The following is a 14548-nucleotide window of genomic DNA, read 5'->3' on the forward strand; positions in this document are numbered from 1 at the left end:
CTCTTCCTCTGCTCATTTCTCTCATCTATTTTTAAATCGTTGGCATGGGATGGATGAAAGTGCTGATCACATCATCTCACCCGGTCTAATGGATGTAATCCTCAGCTTACCAAATCATCCAAAGCCCAGTTGCTATGAATGAATTCAATCTCATTCGATCATCACACTTTGTGAAGGGATGTGCTGCCAAATTCAAGGTAGCTGTTTAACATCTATAGTTATTGTAGTGGTTTATGCTACATAGCTCCTTTTTAACTCTCTCTCAGGTAGTCTTAAATATCAGGCAGCTGCACCATTTTCATTCAAGTGATCCTGTCACATCACATCAGCTTCATATTTTTCTTAACTCAAATGGAATGGTTCAATAGGTGAATCTCCTTTCTGGTTCAGAAACTGGGAAACTGGATTAAATGATGATGGGAAAAATTTTAAATTGTTCATGAAATATAAATAAAAAGTCTATTGAGGAGAATGAAACAGCCCTAGTCTGTTGGATCTTTATTGGACAATAAACAAGTTGACAAAATCGATCAAATGGCATAGAACAGTTTTGACTCCAACATCGATCACACAAATGCAAATAAAGCCCCTGGCTAAGAAATACCTATATTCAGTGACCTTTGACCTGTAGGACCAATGCATGATACATTGGGAACAAGTAGAATCATATCTAATTGTGTCTCAGTGTGCTTGCCTTTTTAGGTGGAGTTGGGGGGCTGACTGTTTAAAGGTTGAGGCACAAGGCAACTGTACCTAGAAGCAAACCCCGCTAAATCAGGAAACAATAAAGGTGAAGACCCTCTCACAAACTTTGGAAACAAGGCATTCAGCATCCTCACCTGTGTTACTGAAACATGTGGGCTTCCTATGGGAAGCTACTTCTGAAAGTGAAGATTTTGCAGTGCCTGCAACTATCAACTGGATCATCACCATCTTCTGTATGAATTACACTCAGATTGGTTGATGTACCACAAATTTGGTTTGTCATAATGTTTTCTCAAGGATAATACACCAATTTGATTTGTCAAAAAATTGGTCAACAATGACTGCATTGTCCATACCAGATACCAACCTGCAAAACATAACGCAAAAAGTATGTGGAATGAGAATAAATACATCACATAAATACACAACAAAAGAAAAAAAGCAATTGCTTATTCCTTCAACCTGGGTTCAACTAGCAGAATGACAAGCTAAAGAACAGTTTGCAATTTACTAAAAAATTAAAAGATAACAGTATGTTTGTATGTAACACTATACTTCTTTGGATCATAATATTTCAATACTTCTTTAGATCAAATTATTTCAATCTTTTAAAGACTTAACAGTGGCAATTATGGTACTCATAACAAAATTACCCTAGACCTCTTAGAGATTATTTTGACAAAAGAATATTTCAATCCTTCATCACTAACTTCATGTGGTTGCAGCTCCTCTTTTGAGGGCCATCAGCAGGCACATGTGGGCTCATTGCTTTATAAATGGGCTTATTCATGACTTGGGTGGATGAATATATTTGAAATTGTAAATGGATGGAACTCCATTCGAACAGAAATCTAATTGCTTTATAAATGGTCTTATTCATGACTTGGATGGATGAATATATTTGAAATTGTAAATGGATGGAACTCCATTTGAACAGAAATCTAAGGAGCAGCCCAGCAACAAATGAACAAAGTGAAGATTATAAAGACTAGCCTTAAATGCAGCCAACCTAAGCTAGCAGCCGAAGGATAGAAGATGCCAAAGGGAAAGAACCAACATTAACATAATCTCCATTAGTTTCAGAATCAGGAATTTTCTTGAAGAAGATGAACCTATGCCTTTGGTTGGAAGATACTCTGGAAGGTTGAGTTGATATCATGAAATTCATTGTTCAAGGACCCTTAGCTTCTTTCTTGCCAAACATGATCAAAGAAAGCTGGAGGAACCAATTTCCTTAGTGTAGAGCTAAACTGCTTTACTTTTCATACAGCTGCAAGCCTAATCAATTTCTTAAATCCTGTTTACTAACCAGTCTACTCAGAAAGCATTTTTGGAGGATGGAGGTTCTCCAGGAAGGATGCACTCAAAGAACAAATGCCCTCTAATTTCAACAACCAGATTACAACACAGTTTATGCATCAGGTTTGTGCTTCAACTGAGCAACTTATATTTAAGGGAGAGGCAATTCTTCAAGTCTAACCAACAAATGAAGCCAAATTACACGGTAACAGGGCTGAACCGAAAGAAATGAAACCATTTGACAGGAGGCAAAGGCTTGTGAGAATAATTCCAGGCAGAAGAGTTTGGGAACTAAAAAGGAGACAGTAGATTCATAATTCCAACAGCTCCAAAAAATCAGACTAAGGTCCTAGGCTCTATTAGCAAGAATGCAGTTAACTTACACCAAACAGAGAAGCACAGTAGTATAAATTATAACATCACCAAAATGATAAAACAGTAGATATTGAAAACTTCCTCATAACCCAATACCTACTTTTGTGTATGCCCTCAATTAAGTCGTGGTTCATATTCTGTCCATTTCTCTCCTGATAAAAAGTTTGTCTATGCTAAACCATTTATGAAAGCATACAATTTTATAGAGTATATAAGTATGAGTAGATTGACATATTTGAATCAATATCAGTATTAAGAATGAAAATGGATAAAAGCCCTTGAGGCCTAACTCAAGTGGCAAGGGGGCTGGAGGGAGGATGTGGAAAGTTCTAGGTTCAAGTCCTGGCAGGGACAAAAAAGGGGAAAATGTTACAAACCAAGTTGTAGAACATATCATAGAACAGGTGACCGTTTGAATGGTTCACAAGCACAAATTGATAGAAAAACAACTGAAAGAGGAACAAGAATTGTATCTTAGAGAAAAAAATTAAAAGGAAAACAATATATTACCTTTCAAGTTCGCCTTCACTGAACACGTGGTAATATCTATTGTAAACTACGGCACCCTTTTTATCATCTTTCTTTGCCAGGCCATTTGCAAGAGCACAAGCAGAAGCACCACTGACTTCTGCACGATGGTAAGGTAGGTGCCAAGGGACAAAATATTCCTGATGGCTCTCAATATTTTTTTTAATTTTAAAAGTCATTGAATCATCTTCAGTTTGACAGGTTGAATGCATAGTATCCTGCAAGTTCTCATTGGAAATCTCCTTCAAATCTTTTAAGTGCTCTCCTGAACCATTCTCTTCTGTTTCAGGGATACTTTCCAGAGTGAAGGATGAAGGACTACGAATGCGGGGACTACTTGGTCCTATCCACTCCTCCACATACTTCGGAGAAAGAGGAGTCCATTTGGTAACCAATGATCTATCCTCTTGCTCCACAGCCCAAACCGTTATTAGAACTAACCCACCCTTTTTAACAACTCTGACTAATTCTTGGATTGCCTTCTTTCTCCTACTCTCTGTACTTAGGTGATGTAACACAGCGATAGAGATTGCTGCATCACCAAAACCAGTTCTATAAGGAAGATTTACAGCATCAGCAACCACAACTTCATGATCCCTATCAGCACATATATTGATAAGAGGAGCACTTATATCACATCCTATAAAAAAGCAATCTGGACTTAAACCCAAATACTTCCCATTTCCACATCCTGCATCCAAGACAAGAGATCCAGAAGGCAGGGATTTCAAAAAGGTGGCAACTTTTGGCCACTTGGCAAAGCGGGTAGAACTGAAATGTGGAGCAATTGCATCATAAACATGGTGGACATATTTCTTTTCAATTTCTGGAGTGGATTGAACATTTGAGACTGGACATATCTGGTCCTGGCTGACTATTAGAGAAGGCTGGGTATGTGATTCTCCATCAGATACAAGAGTGCACAAACTTGAGGCCATATCTACTTTACCTTCTCTCCTGGTTTTGAAAATTCCTGGATAACAGGTAGTATCAGTAAAAGTAATGGGTAGGGTAAAGGCTCCAAAAGATTGACAAAAGCATTTCTTTAATCTTGCAGCATTGAAGACCATCAGGTTGAACCATATGACCTAATCAGACATCACCTGCAAAAACAACATAAATGGATAAGGTGATTTATACATCACATTCATGAAGAAAATATGATAATGCTTTTCCCCCTTTTAGTTTCATGTGAGATGATCAAACTGAAGAAAAAAAAACTTTACAATTTGTGAAGCAGTAAAAGCTTGGCCAAATATGGAAAAATATGGTTCCTCCTTTGGCAACAATAAGATACAAAATGCAAAGCAGTGGTGCAAGTCAATGAAGTAGCCATCCATGCAGTTGCTTCCCCCACTTCTCCCTCATTCATCTTGGCACTTCTCATATATTTCCTGCATCCTATTTTCCTTTCCATTTTTTCAAAAAACCTTGTGGGGACATTTTTTAACTGGTTTCCTTCAGACCCTTTTTCCTCCATGGCAATTGTGGGTGTACAATTTATTTATTTATTTATTTATTTTTTAAATTATGGGCCTACCATGGACCTACAGTACCTCTTTTTTCCCACCTCCATGGCAACTATGGACCTATAGTTTATCCAGGAAGTAACAGAGTCCTACCTGGTAATTATGGTTTAATAGGAGAATAAAAGCAATCACTTGTTCACAAAGCCTAATCCTAGGGAAGAACTCTTCAACATAGATCATCCACTGACACTTAGGAAAGCAGCTTTCTGTAACACAATCCAATAGTTTCTGAAGAGAAAGGAACAGCTGTGTCTTTAGGAACAACCATAGAGATATCCAGTCAATCCATCAATTGGATTTGGATACCAGACTTTAATTTTCTGCTTCTAAAGAAGTCAAAGACAATACTCAAAACAGAAAACTATGTTATCATTGATCCATCCAAGTTTTTCTGTTCATTAGGGTTGTACCACTACAGGATGAGGGATTTGGCCAGTTATCTCCTTATGGTACTTAGTATTATTTGAGCTTTCTCATTTCCATTAAGATGTCATAATCTTTTTTCTGAATTTCACATATATTGTACCTCATTCTTCTACTGCTGACCAACAAAATCAACCTTACTGTAAAAGGGAAAACCCACTTGCAATCAGCCTCTTGATCAAGAAAAACCCATGGTCTGTGTGCCAATAGAGTCATTGGCAATTAAGATATGTCTCATAACTTAGAAAGGGGGCAAAGAATGCAGGTAAACATTGCAATAGCGCAGTTGTATGCTCATAAAAACCCTGCTTGTCCATGAAGTGCATGTTCTTCGAGTAAAAAAATTTCTAATTGCAACATTTAGAAATATCTAAGTCATTTATAATTTCCTATTGGTGCAATCCATACTTTTCCAGTGAAAAAAAAAGGCTTAAATTCCATCCTCAAACATTTTTACACAAAATAATTTAGGGAACACCTCCTGCTTTTATCATCAACCCATTCTATCCTAATGCAGCCAGTGTTTATGAAGCATTTTCTTCCATCCAATTGCAGTCAATTCTCAATATCTTCCAATGCAAGACAAACTACTTCCTGTTTCTAATTTTTACAAACTCCATCCTTTATCACAAGATAATAGTATTGCTCTATCAAGCAATTCAACGTCCTATCTAGAATAACTACACAAACCATATTCCACGATAAGGCATTTATTCTTTCGGATCTCAGTATCAACTAAAAACTAGGGCTGTGCCCAAAGTACATCCCTACAGTGCTCATTGGCATTACTAAACACGCAGTCTAAAAAGGACAACTAATCTTAGAAACCATTTCCGCCTGTTTGGTTGCCGCGAAAACTACATACAAGTAAAAGAAAAAAATCACACATATATTTGATAGAGAGAGAAAGAGAGAGATGCTGACCTGATTCAATGAACAAGCGGATTCAGCAGTCGAGGGTGGCTCAGGGATGCAAACTAGGGTTTTGACAGAGACTTTTCAATTTTGTTCCGGGGAAGACCTAGTGTGTTGGCATCCTTATGCTAAACAATGCGACCACCACCTACTGACCGTCGGATCTAAGTTTAGGGTCTACAATCTACCCGTGTTTATTGTGATCAGGAGGTGCCTAGATGGGCTGGGCCTTGATGGGCTCTAATATGCTGGCCTGGTTCAGGCCCTGCCCAAAACATTGGGCTACAGATGGGTCAAAGAGGATGGGCCATAGTTGGAGCTTAGGCGAGCATGGCCGAGTAATATGTGGAGCCTTCGTTTTGAAGGAGACGGGAGAGAAGAACATCCAGGGTTTTGGACATGTGGACCCAAGATTTTGGATTACTCTTATCTGCCTTCCTGCTCTGTTCTGTAATTTTCTTTGCTTTTCCCTCATTTTCCTTTTAATCGACGGCTTTTTAAGTGGTTTAAAACATAGTATAATTTTTCACTGGTAGTGCTTAAACCCATTCACGAATGCAGGTTCATTCATATCACTGGTCGTTTCTAGCTTCTAGTTGTACTGATCTAGAAATTTTTGGTGATGGGTTTAATTTAAAACTGATGATATTAATTGGGAGTGGTTAGGATTCATGGTTCAATTATTGGGGCACGCTGGAGTCAATGTCAAAAGGGCAATTTCTTCTGCAGATGAATTGTTAGAAAAGTCGTGTTCCGTATACTTGCTCACTTCCATTGGCTTTCTGGTGATGCTGATACTACGAATCTAGTTACGATAGGAGAGTTTGAGTTCCAAGGTTAGATAGTTGGGCATAGGTCTTTCTCGTGTCTTGTATTATTGGCAGAACGAGAATTTGATTGGAAATGCCACAGTCCTGTTTGATATTGCTTTTGGTGATGGGAACAGTTGCTATTGAACAATGGGCTTCCGTGGAAAGGAGATATAGCATGTGAATGTGTGTCATTGTAATGTGGGGTTCGGAGAAATGGAAACTTCAAGTTTTCTAAAGTTGCTTGAATGTACATTCAATTCACATTGTTTGGGAGACTTGCTGAAGATGGAGTTTTAAGTCAAGTTCAATGTTTTAGCTAATGAGTTGTGTCATGTGTGAAGTCAGCATCCTTGTGAAACCTAGTGATCCATGGATTTGACATAAGGTCCAATACCAAATGCTCCACGCTTCCTTGATAACATAAAATTCATTTGCCTAAGGTTCCTTTTGGCAGCCAGTCCCTTTGCAGGCTTATGGGCTGCACACATATGCCACATGATGAAATTAAGCTTTGGAAGGTAGTTGTAGCTGTGCAGGGTGGCAAAATGAATTTTTATGGTGATTATTGATTTTTAAGATTGTTTAAGTGGTGAAATTAAGCTTTGGAAGGTAGTTGTACAGGGTGGTAAAATAAATTTTTATGGTGATTATTGATTTTAAGATGAGAGACCATCTTCGCATTAGTGGATTATTATGATTCTTTTTTTTCTTTTTTTTTGGGAATTTTGATATCCCTAACCACTCTCCATAGTTTAGGCATCGTATTTAGTTTATTTGGGATATATGAAGCTAGTGGTTGGTTCTAGGAAGGACCATATGAATATTTCCAAGGAAAAATACGTATCTGTTAGGTAGTGTGGAAACTATTTCATTGGCTCAGGTCAAAGCTGACTGTTTAAACTTTAAAGCATCCATGGAGGTCATGGCCCAAGAACCTTTACAATTAAAAAAAAAAAAAAAGGTGAAACGTTGACATGGACAGCTAGCGTAACCAGTCTGATTTCATATTTGTTTGCTTATTGGAATTTGGAGCTATTGCAGAAAATTCTTTTTGAGTCCACATCCAGCTTGAGAAAGGCCCATTACTTGCACACTCTTGGCTGTGATAACCACATTCAAGTATATATAAGCCTGTTCAATACTGAGACGTTCAGCATATCTTTATACTGAAAATTGTGGAGGATTTTGATATTGAAGCAAGACCTTGAAATAAATTATGTATCATGCTCAACTTTCCTTGTGCATTAACATGCCTTATTCAATTTCTCTGCAACCTCAAATGATTCAGACCAAGTAATGATGGAATATTTTGATATAGTCCTCTTTCTATGATGTCATTGCTTGTTTTGTTTCTGCTATATTTACACTCTGTGCATTTATATACCAAACTCATATAGTTCCATTCATGTTTACTGACGATTTACAGCTTGGCGCCTCAAAATGGGAGGAGAGTTGGTATGTTACTTGCAGTGTGTTTCACTGATAATAATATATTTGTTATTCAAGGACCATTTAGGATGTAACTTATTCTAAGGGTAATGTGTAATCACTAAGATGCAATGTTATCACAGGTCATGGCACAAAAGTCCCACGCAATATCAATATGGAGCGTCTGCGAAATGGATATTTGTTTTCTGAGGTCAGTGGCTTCTAAAACCTTCTAGGGTTTTCATTCTTCAGCTTAATTGGTTAATAACTCTGTCTTCATTTTTCTTTTCCTTTCTGGCCAAGTTTCAATGGTGTTAGCATTTTTTCATCTGTGGATCTTCTAGTCCAGGGTTCTTTCTTACTCTGATTTTTGCTAATTTGCTTGAATTTAAGGATCCATCATGGTCCATCTGATGATTATCTTAAACCCCGTGTACATTAGATGGAATGTTTATCTTATTGCTTGTTTCTTCTCATACTATACTTTATGGTTTCTAAACCAGATATGCAGACGTGAGCTTGAACACACTCAGAAGTACCCACATGCAAAGTTGATAAAACTTGGAATTGGTGATACGACAGAGCCTATACCGGACATTATTACATCAGCTATGGCTGAGGTAACATAGTGGTTTTCCATTTAAGACAACTCTGTTGCTAATTATGTCTCTTAGTAAGTGTTTGTATTCTGATTTTATGAACTTTTATCTTGCACAAGTCGCTGTTCCCTAACCTATCATGTGAGATGAAAATCCTTTTGTGTTATAATTGATTTTTTGTTTCTTGTTAGTTTGAATTGTGGGATTTAGTTTGAATTGTGGGATTGATAGGGCCACTGAATTCAATAATGCCATTGGTTACCCAAATTATCAACCGGCCAACCTGTCTGGATTTCTGGAGACTGAGATGGGTTGTATACAGAATCATCTCTGTGAAATTTATTATTAATATCCAATGAATGCAGCATACAACCACACAAAAAAGCAGTGATAATCTTGTAAGGTTAAAAATTAGAAATTCCTATTATAATAGTCACAAGAATCTAGAATGCATATTTTTTTGATGAATCAAACATGGGTCCATCCCATCATCCCTATCATGTTGTTTCAACCTGGATAACCTGAGCAAATTACCCTTGAGGCCTGGCTCAAGTGGTAAAGGGATGGAGAGGGTTTGTGGGAGGTTCTAGGTTCAAGTCCCGATGGGGACAAAAATTTAAGACACCCTGTAACACAGCAATAGACTGCAAAGCATCTTTTATGCCCATTTATGAACACACACATGTGCAAGCATTTAAGGAAGTGCCATTGTCTCCCCAGGTGCCAACACACATAGAAGCTCTTCCATATTTTTTTTCCTTTTTCTTTTTTTTTCTTTGTGGGATTCAGAATAGGAAAAACTGCAAAAGGAATGTGCAAACTTAACATTCTGTAACTTGATAAATGTGCTAGATAGTAGTGACCATGCTTTTTTGTTTCACTCCTCTCCCTTTCATTTATTTCCTTTATTTTTCATACTGCAATTTCTGTTTTGCAGCATGCACATGCTTTATCAACTATTAGAGGTTATAGAGGGTATGGAGCTGAGCAAGGCAACATGGTATTTGGCACTTTTATTTTATTTTATTTTTTGCTTATTCTGAATAAGTTTGTAGGGTAATTCTTAGCTAGGTTTCCCAGATTTCTTCTCTTTTTGTCACACTCAATCTATTAATTTGGCTGGAGGTTACTTAAGCATCATTGTTACTCGTCTTTTTAAGGGAGGAAGAATTATTGTACACAATTCCAAAATAGCTGAGATTTAAGGCTTTGTTGTTATTTTATATGCCACAGTTTTTCTAGTGGGACCCTTAATGGCACATCTTAATTGCAGAAACTGAGAACATAACTGAGCGAGGAGAAAAAGTTGAGAGGATGCTTGGTGAGAACCATAACTAACAATCCACAATTCAACCTAGTTGGAACCAATACCCCCGCATGAGGTGCATCTGAGTTGGATAGATTGCTTCAGCCTTTGTTTGTTCTTTTAAACAGAAAACTAAAAGTGAGGAAACCGAGTATATATGGTTTTTGTTGGATAAGGTGTAATTATGAGCTTAATGGTCATGTGCTATTGCTAGTGTATTTCATTCATGATATTAGATTGCGTTGATTGTAACATTTAACCTATTTACTGGAAAAGGACTTCTTAAATATATCTTCAACCTTGAAAATGGAGAAATGAAGTCTCATGCAAGCATTTCCTAGGGTGACTTTTTTCTTTCAGTTTTGTACTAAATGCAAGCCTATTGGTTGCTACATTGTTGGCCTCTTCCCATGTAGGTCATAATTTTCGTAAGAAAATGAAAAGACATCCATATGTTTTTACCCGAACAAAGCCATACCCATAGCCTACCCAGTTTTATAACAGAAGCATTATCAGTTCTTGTACATATATTTTGATATGAAACAAATGCAGCATATATATTTGCATGCCTCTTCTTTGAACTAATCATTTTCCATTCCCTTTTTTTCAATTCTATCTTGAATGTTGTTTTTTCTCTCTTGCTTGTTCATGTACGAGTAATGTATGTGTTTTTCAACATTGCAGGAATTAAGGAATGCAATTGCACAAACATTCTACAGAGATATGGGTATCAAAGCAAATGAGGTTTTTGTATCAGATGGGGCGCAATGTGATATTTCTCGTATCCAGGTAAGTGAAGTCTTTCTATATGTTAGCAGACACCATAATTTTCTAATTAGCATGGTGTAAGCTGTTTAGGATTTGTTCTTGATCAGGCATGCTTTAAAGTGAAAGTGGACTTAAAAACTTTTTTTCCCTCTGGCAGATGCTTCTGGGATCCAATGTAACAGTGGCTGTGCAGGATCCATCTTTTCCGGTAATGTTATGAAGGCTTGATAGCTTTATGTAAAATGTATATAGCAGCATCCTGATGACAAGGGTGCTCCAATACCATATAGTAAAGAACCTTTGAATACTCTCAACCCCTCTACATATGCCAGTGAAATCCCTCTTTTTGAGTTTTTTGCATTAGCTCCTCCTGCTCAATTTCCACACCGTCGGGGATTGGAGGAGAATACCGTACATTGTAGTGGTAAGCCATTAAGGCTTATCCAGTTGGCTGGGTCAAGGTTCATGGAAAGTCAATAATTATAGAGATGTCATTCTTTTTCTCGTCTTTCAAATTTAAAAGAAAAATGTTCGGAATTGGAACTCCAAATGATGGTATTCATACATGTGCTTGAAACAGGCATATATGGATTCCAGTGTTATAATTGGTCAATCTGGAAACTTCAAAGAGGAGACCGGGAAGTATGAGAACATTTTGTACATGAACTGTGGACCTGAGAGTAATTTTTTTCCAGACCTGTCAAATACTCCAAGGACAGATATAATTTTCTTATGCTCTCCAAACAATCCAACTGGTCATGCTGCATCCCGGCAGCAATTGGAGCAACTGGTGGAGTTTGCAAAAGCAAATGGATCAATTATTATACACGATTCTGCATATGCTGCTTATATAACAGATGAGAGCCCAAGATCAATCTTTGAAATTCCTGGTGGCAGAGAGGTACATCACAGCCAGAAATCATCTCAATGTTAATAATTTCTATTTTTATTGCCATATTTAATGGGAAGCTCCATTGCTTCCTTTGCTATTTAAGTTTGGCTTTTATAACATAGATTTCCCTGTCTCATATAGGTTGCAATTGAAATATCATCGTTCTCCAAATTTGCTGGGTTCACGGGTGTTCGCCTTGGTTGGACAGTGGTTCCTGAAGAGCTGTTATATTCAAATGGGTTTCCAGTCATAAAGGACTATAATCGCATTGTGTGCACCTGTTTCAATGGTGCATCCAGCATAGCTCAGGCTGGTGGTCTAGCATGCCTTTCCTCAGATGGTTACCTGGTTAGATTCTTATTCCTTTTCCCAAACCCCTGCATTTTCTTGTGAACATGTTTACAAATTTCTACGATTCCATTGATTAAGTCTTGAATTGTAGGTGATTTTGCCCTACAAGCTTCTGTATAGAAAACTATGGCCTTCTGTAGAAGTTGTGTAATGGGCTTTCTCATTTTCATTTCCACAAGAAAAACTTCTGATTGGAGTTCTTCAAAAATTTCAAGACCATGATAGGTTTTTAGGATGCAACTTCAAAAACTTCCCAAAGTTTTGCTGAATTTGTTATTTCTGCTTCTGCTTTCCACATTTTCCTGACTAATTACAACTCTATATTACTCTTGGAAACAAATAATTCCCAGTTGATCTCTGATGAAAATTTTCTTTCCTTTTCATGTCATCTTTTCCTTTTCCAGGCCATGAACGCAGTCCTTGATTACTACAAGGAGAATGCCAAAATAATCATGGACACATTTACATCACTTGGATTGAAGGTACATGGGGGCAAAAATGCACCATACATGTGGGTTCATTTTCCAGGCTTAAGATCTTGGGATGTATTCAATGAGATTCTGGAGAAAACGCACATAATAACTGTTCCTGGAACGGGATTTGGTCCTGGTGGTGAAGGGTACATTAGAGTGAGCGCATTTGGGCAGAGAGAGTCTGTAATTGAAGCTTCAAGGAGGCTGAAAAATCTTTTGAAATAAAGTTATTCTGCAGTTGTCTTTACATCAAATTGAAATCTTGAGTTTGGCCAGTTCAAATTGAATTGCTACTCTTTTCTTTGGAGGGCTGGAAAAACCGTGCATGTATGGAGTCTCAAATGATTTCCAATCACTTGAGAACTTTGGCATATTGAATAAATGGAATTTTCAGAGACTTGATACATTCATACTCCAATACAGTGTAGGAATGACTTAACACGCACAATTGTGGAATTGCTTAAAAGGACTGTAATTTTATCTATTAGGTTCTCTGAGAAAGGGTTTGACAACCATACCTAATCAATCATCCCTGAAGAATATTTTCCATAAACATCTGCTTATGATGTGGTATGGAGTTGAGAACAGGGCGACACTCTTCGCAGCTCTGGTGATTAGGTGGTGTACAAGCCTCCGGTCAAAGATTGGTTGGTGGGGAGAAGGTGGGTGAGAAAGCGGCCGGCAGAGGGTTGTGGACAGTTATCAGATAAGCCTTAATATATATATACAGATTTATTCTTTGTTGAAACTTTTTAGGATGTACCGACAAAAGTGTATGTAAAAGCAAAAGCAAAATCTGCAAACCAGAAAAAGGCGATCATCACGAGAGGAGGACTCTCACGTGTATTTCTACATTGCCGAATTGACTTCCCTTATTATATATTTAAACAGTAGGCCACCGTGCGGACGCGTAGGCTTAGCATCTCCATGGTCAAGCCACCGCCACCACCGGGCCCACCACAACTGCATCGCTGTTCAAACTTGCAGTGCTAGCCGTCCATAAGCCCATCTATATATTCACCTTCCAATTCTCGTGGCTGCCTCAGTGATCTAGACGGTAGCTCCAATTCACCCTACTCCGCAACTTAATTAGCGACACACCGTATCACAACAAACGCACCTCCTTGTAATTCTGGGCCATGGCAACTGCGGGAGGTATGCTAGCTGAAGCTTACGTGATGAGAAAGCTTCACAAGGAGAAGATGAAGGCAAAAGCTCAAGATGAAGAACCTGAAACAGGGAGCCTTGTTGCTCAGCAAACCAAAACTTCCTCCACCGGTGCTTGTTTCTTGGGGATATGCTTGAGGAAGAAGGTCCATCCCAATTTCGATGGAAAACGAACAAGCCCCTGTGATTCTGGGATCATCTAAGGCAGCCCATTGCATCTGCAGTGTCTCTGTTATTTCCTCTGTAACATTCATCATATTTGTGCCCTCTTTTTTTTCTCTTTTGGTTTCATTCATTTGTAATCGAAATTAATTCAGTTTGTTTCAAAATACCACATTATTCTTTTCATTCCCTTTTTCATGGAGGATTTCGATTTTCCTATGAATGATTTTGGTTGTGATTCTTCATGAAAAAAAATATATATATATATCAGTGTTGAAGTTTATATGAATGAATTGATTTTTATTTTTTTTAATTCCGTTCCAAAAGTGATACAAAATTTGAATCTTTATTTAAGTATGATCCAAATTGAATTCAGGTTCAAAAAAATCTAATTCAAATCGATCTAAGGATTAAAAATTATTACCTTACTCAAAATTGGGTTAGGTTGGATTGAGTCAACCCACTCAAATTATAGTCTCGATGAAAATTAAATATTTTACAACCTTATTAAATTTTTAAATAAAGAATAGTTTAAAATTTTTTAAATAATTTTATCATATATATATATATTTTTAGTTATCTCTTTGTAATTTATAAAAAAATATTAAAACAAAGTTATTTTAAACATTATGAAAAATATAGGTAATTAGTCTTTTATATGAAATAAAATACATTTTAATTTTTTTGGATTAAAAAAAATAATCATAAATTTTCAAAGATTTATATTTGTTACATAATTTATAAGTTATGTATATTAATAAAATAAAAACAATAAAATAAATAAATGAACTTACTCACCCTAAAACATGAGGAAAT

At 37.1% G+C, this 14548-nt stretch overlaps 2 protein-coding genes across 6 annotated transcripts; one reads left to right on the forward strand and one right to left on the reverse strand.

Annotated features, from left to right (window-relative positions):
- Positions 1-462: 462 nt before the first annotated feature.
- On the reverse strand, positions 463-5899 carry LOC100262638 (tRNA (carboxymethyluridine(34)-5-O)-methyltransferase). Of its 3 annotated transcripts, none has more exons than XR_788165.3 (4): positions 5784-5899; positions 2890-4010; positions 840-1072; positions 463-747 (listed from the first exon to the last, which is right to left on the reverse strand). XR_788165.3 is itself a non-coding variant. In XM_010665978.3 (3 exons), exons 2-3 carry the CDS (start codon positions 3975-3977, stop codon positions 985-987), a joined length of 1176 nt encoding a protein of 391 aa, XP_010664280.1. In that variant the 5' UTR covers positions 3978-4010; positions 5784-5899; the 3' UTR covers positions 463-984. The 3 variants fall into 3 exon arrangements, 1 of the variants encoding a protein (XP_010664280.1); XR_788164.3 differs by having other exon boundaries at positions 463-753; XM_010665978.3 differs by having other exon boundaries at positions 463-1072.
- Positions 5900-5962: 63 nt separating this feature from the next.
- LOC100267796 (aminotransferase ALD1, chloroplastic) lies at positions 5963-14015 on the forward strand. Of its 3 annotated transcripts, none has more exons than XM_010665979.3 (10): positions 6059-6224; positions 8013-8041; positions 8158-8225; positions 8518-8634; positions 9551-9613; positions 10604-10708; positions 10845-10895; positions 11268-11588; positions 11721-11927; positions 12335-14015. In XM_010665979.3, exons 1-10 carry the CDS (start codon positions 6118-6120, stop codon positions 12626-12628), a joined length of 1362 nt encoding a protein of 453 aa, XP_010664281.1. In that variant the 5' UTR covers positions 6059-6117; the 3' UTR covers positions 12629-14015. The 3 variants fall into 3 exon arrangements, with proteins under 3 accessions (XP_019072173.1, XP_010664281.1, XP_010664282.1); XM_010665980.3 differs by lacking the exon at positions 6059-6224 and adding an exon at positions 6231-7879; XM_019216628.2 differs by lacking the exon at positions 8013-8041 and having other exon boundaries at positions 5963-6224.
- The last annotated feature ends 533 nt before the right edge of the window (positions 14016-14548 follow it).

The sequence above is a fragment of the Vitis vinifera genome, chromosome 18 (genome assembly GCF_030704535.1).
Source record: "Vitis vinifera cultivar Pinot Noir 40024 chromosome 18, ASM3070453v1".
NCBI classification, from domain to species: Eukaryota; Viridiplantae; Streptophyta; class Magnoliopsida; order Vitales; family Vitaceae; genus Vitis; species Vitis vinifera.

Excerpts from the sequence above, each read along its gene's own strand:
- LOC100262638 (XM_010665978.3), bottom strand. The coding sequence starts at position 3,977 with ATGGTCTTCAATGCTGCAAGATTAAAGAAATGCTTTTGTCAATCTTTT. Across the intron at positions 1,073-2,889 it reads AGTGAAGGCGAACTTGAAAG|GTTGGTATCTGGTATGGACA; the intron begins GTAATATATTGT and ends TATGTTTTGCAG.
- LOC100267796 (XM_019216628.2), top strand. The coding sequence starts at position 5,993 with ATGGGCTGGGCCTTGATGGGCTCTAATATGCTGGCCTGGTTCAGGCCC. Across the intron at positions 10,896-11,267 it reads TGCAGGATCCATCTTTTCCG|GCATATATGGATTCCAGTGT; the intron begins GTAATGTTATGA and ends TGCTTGAAACAG. Across the intron at positions 11,589-11,720 it reads AAATTCCTGGTGGCAGAGAG|GTTGCAATTGAAATATCATC; the intron begins GTACATCACAGC and ends TGTCTCATATAG.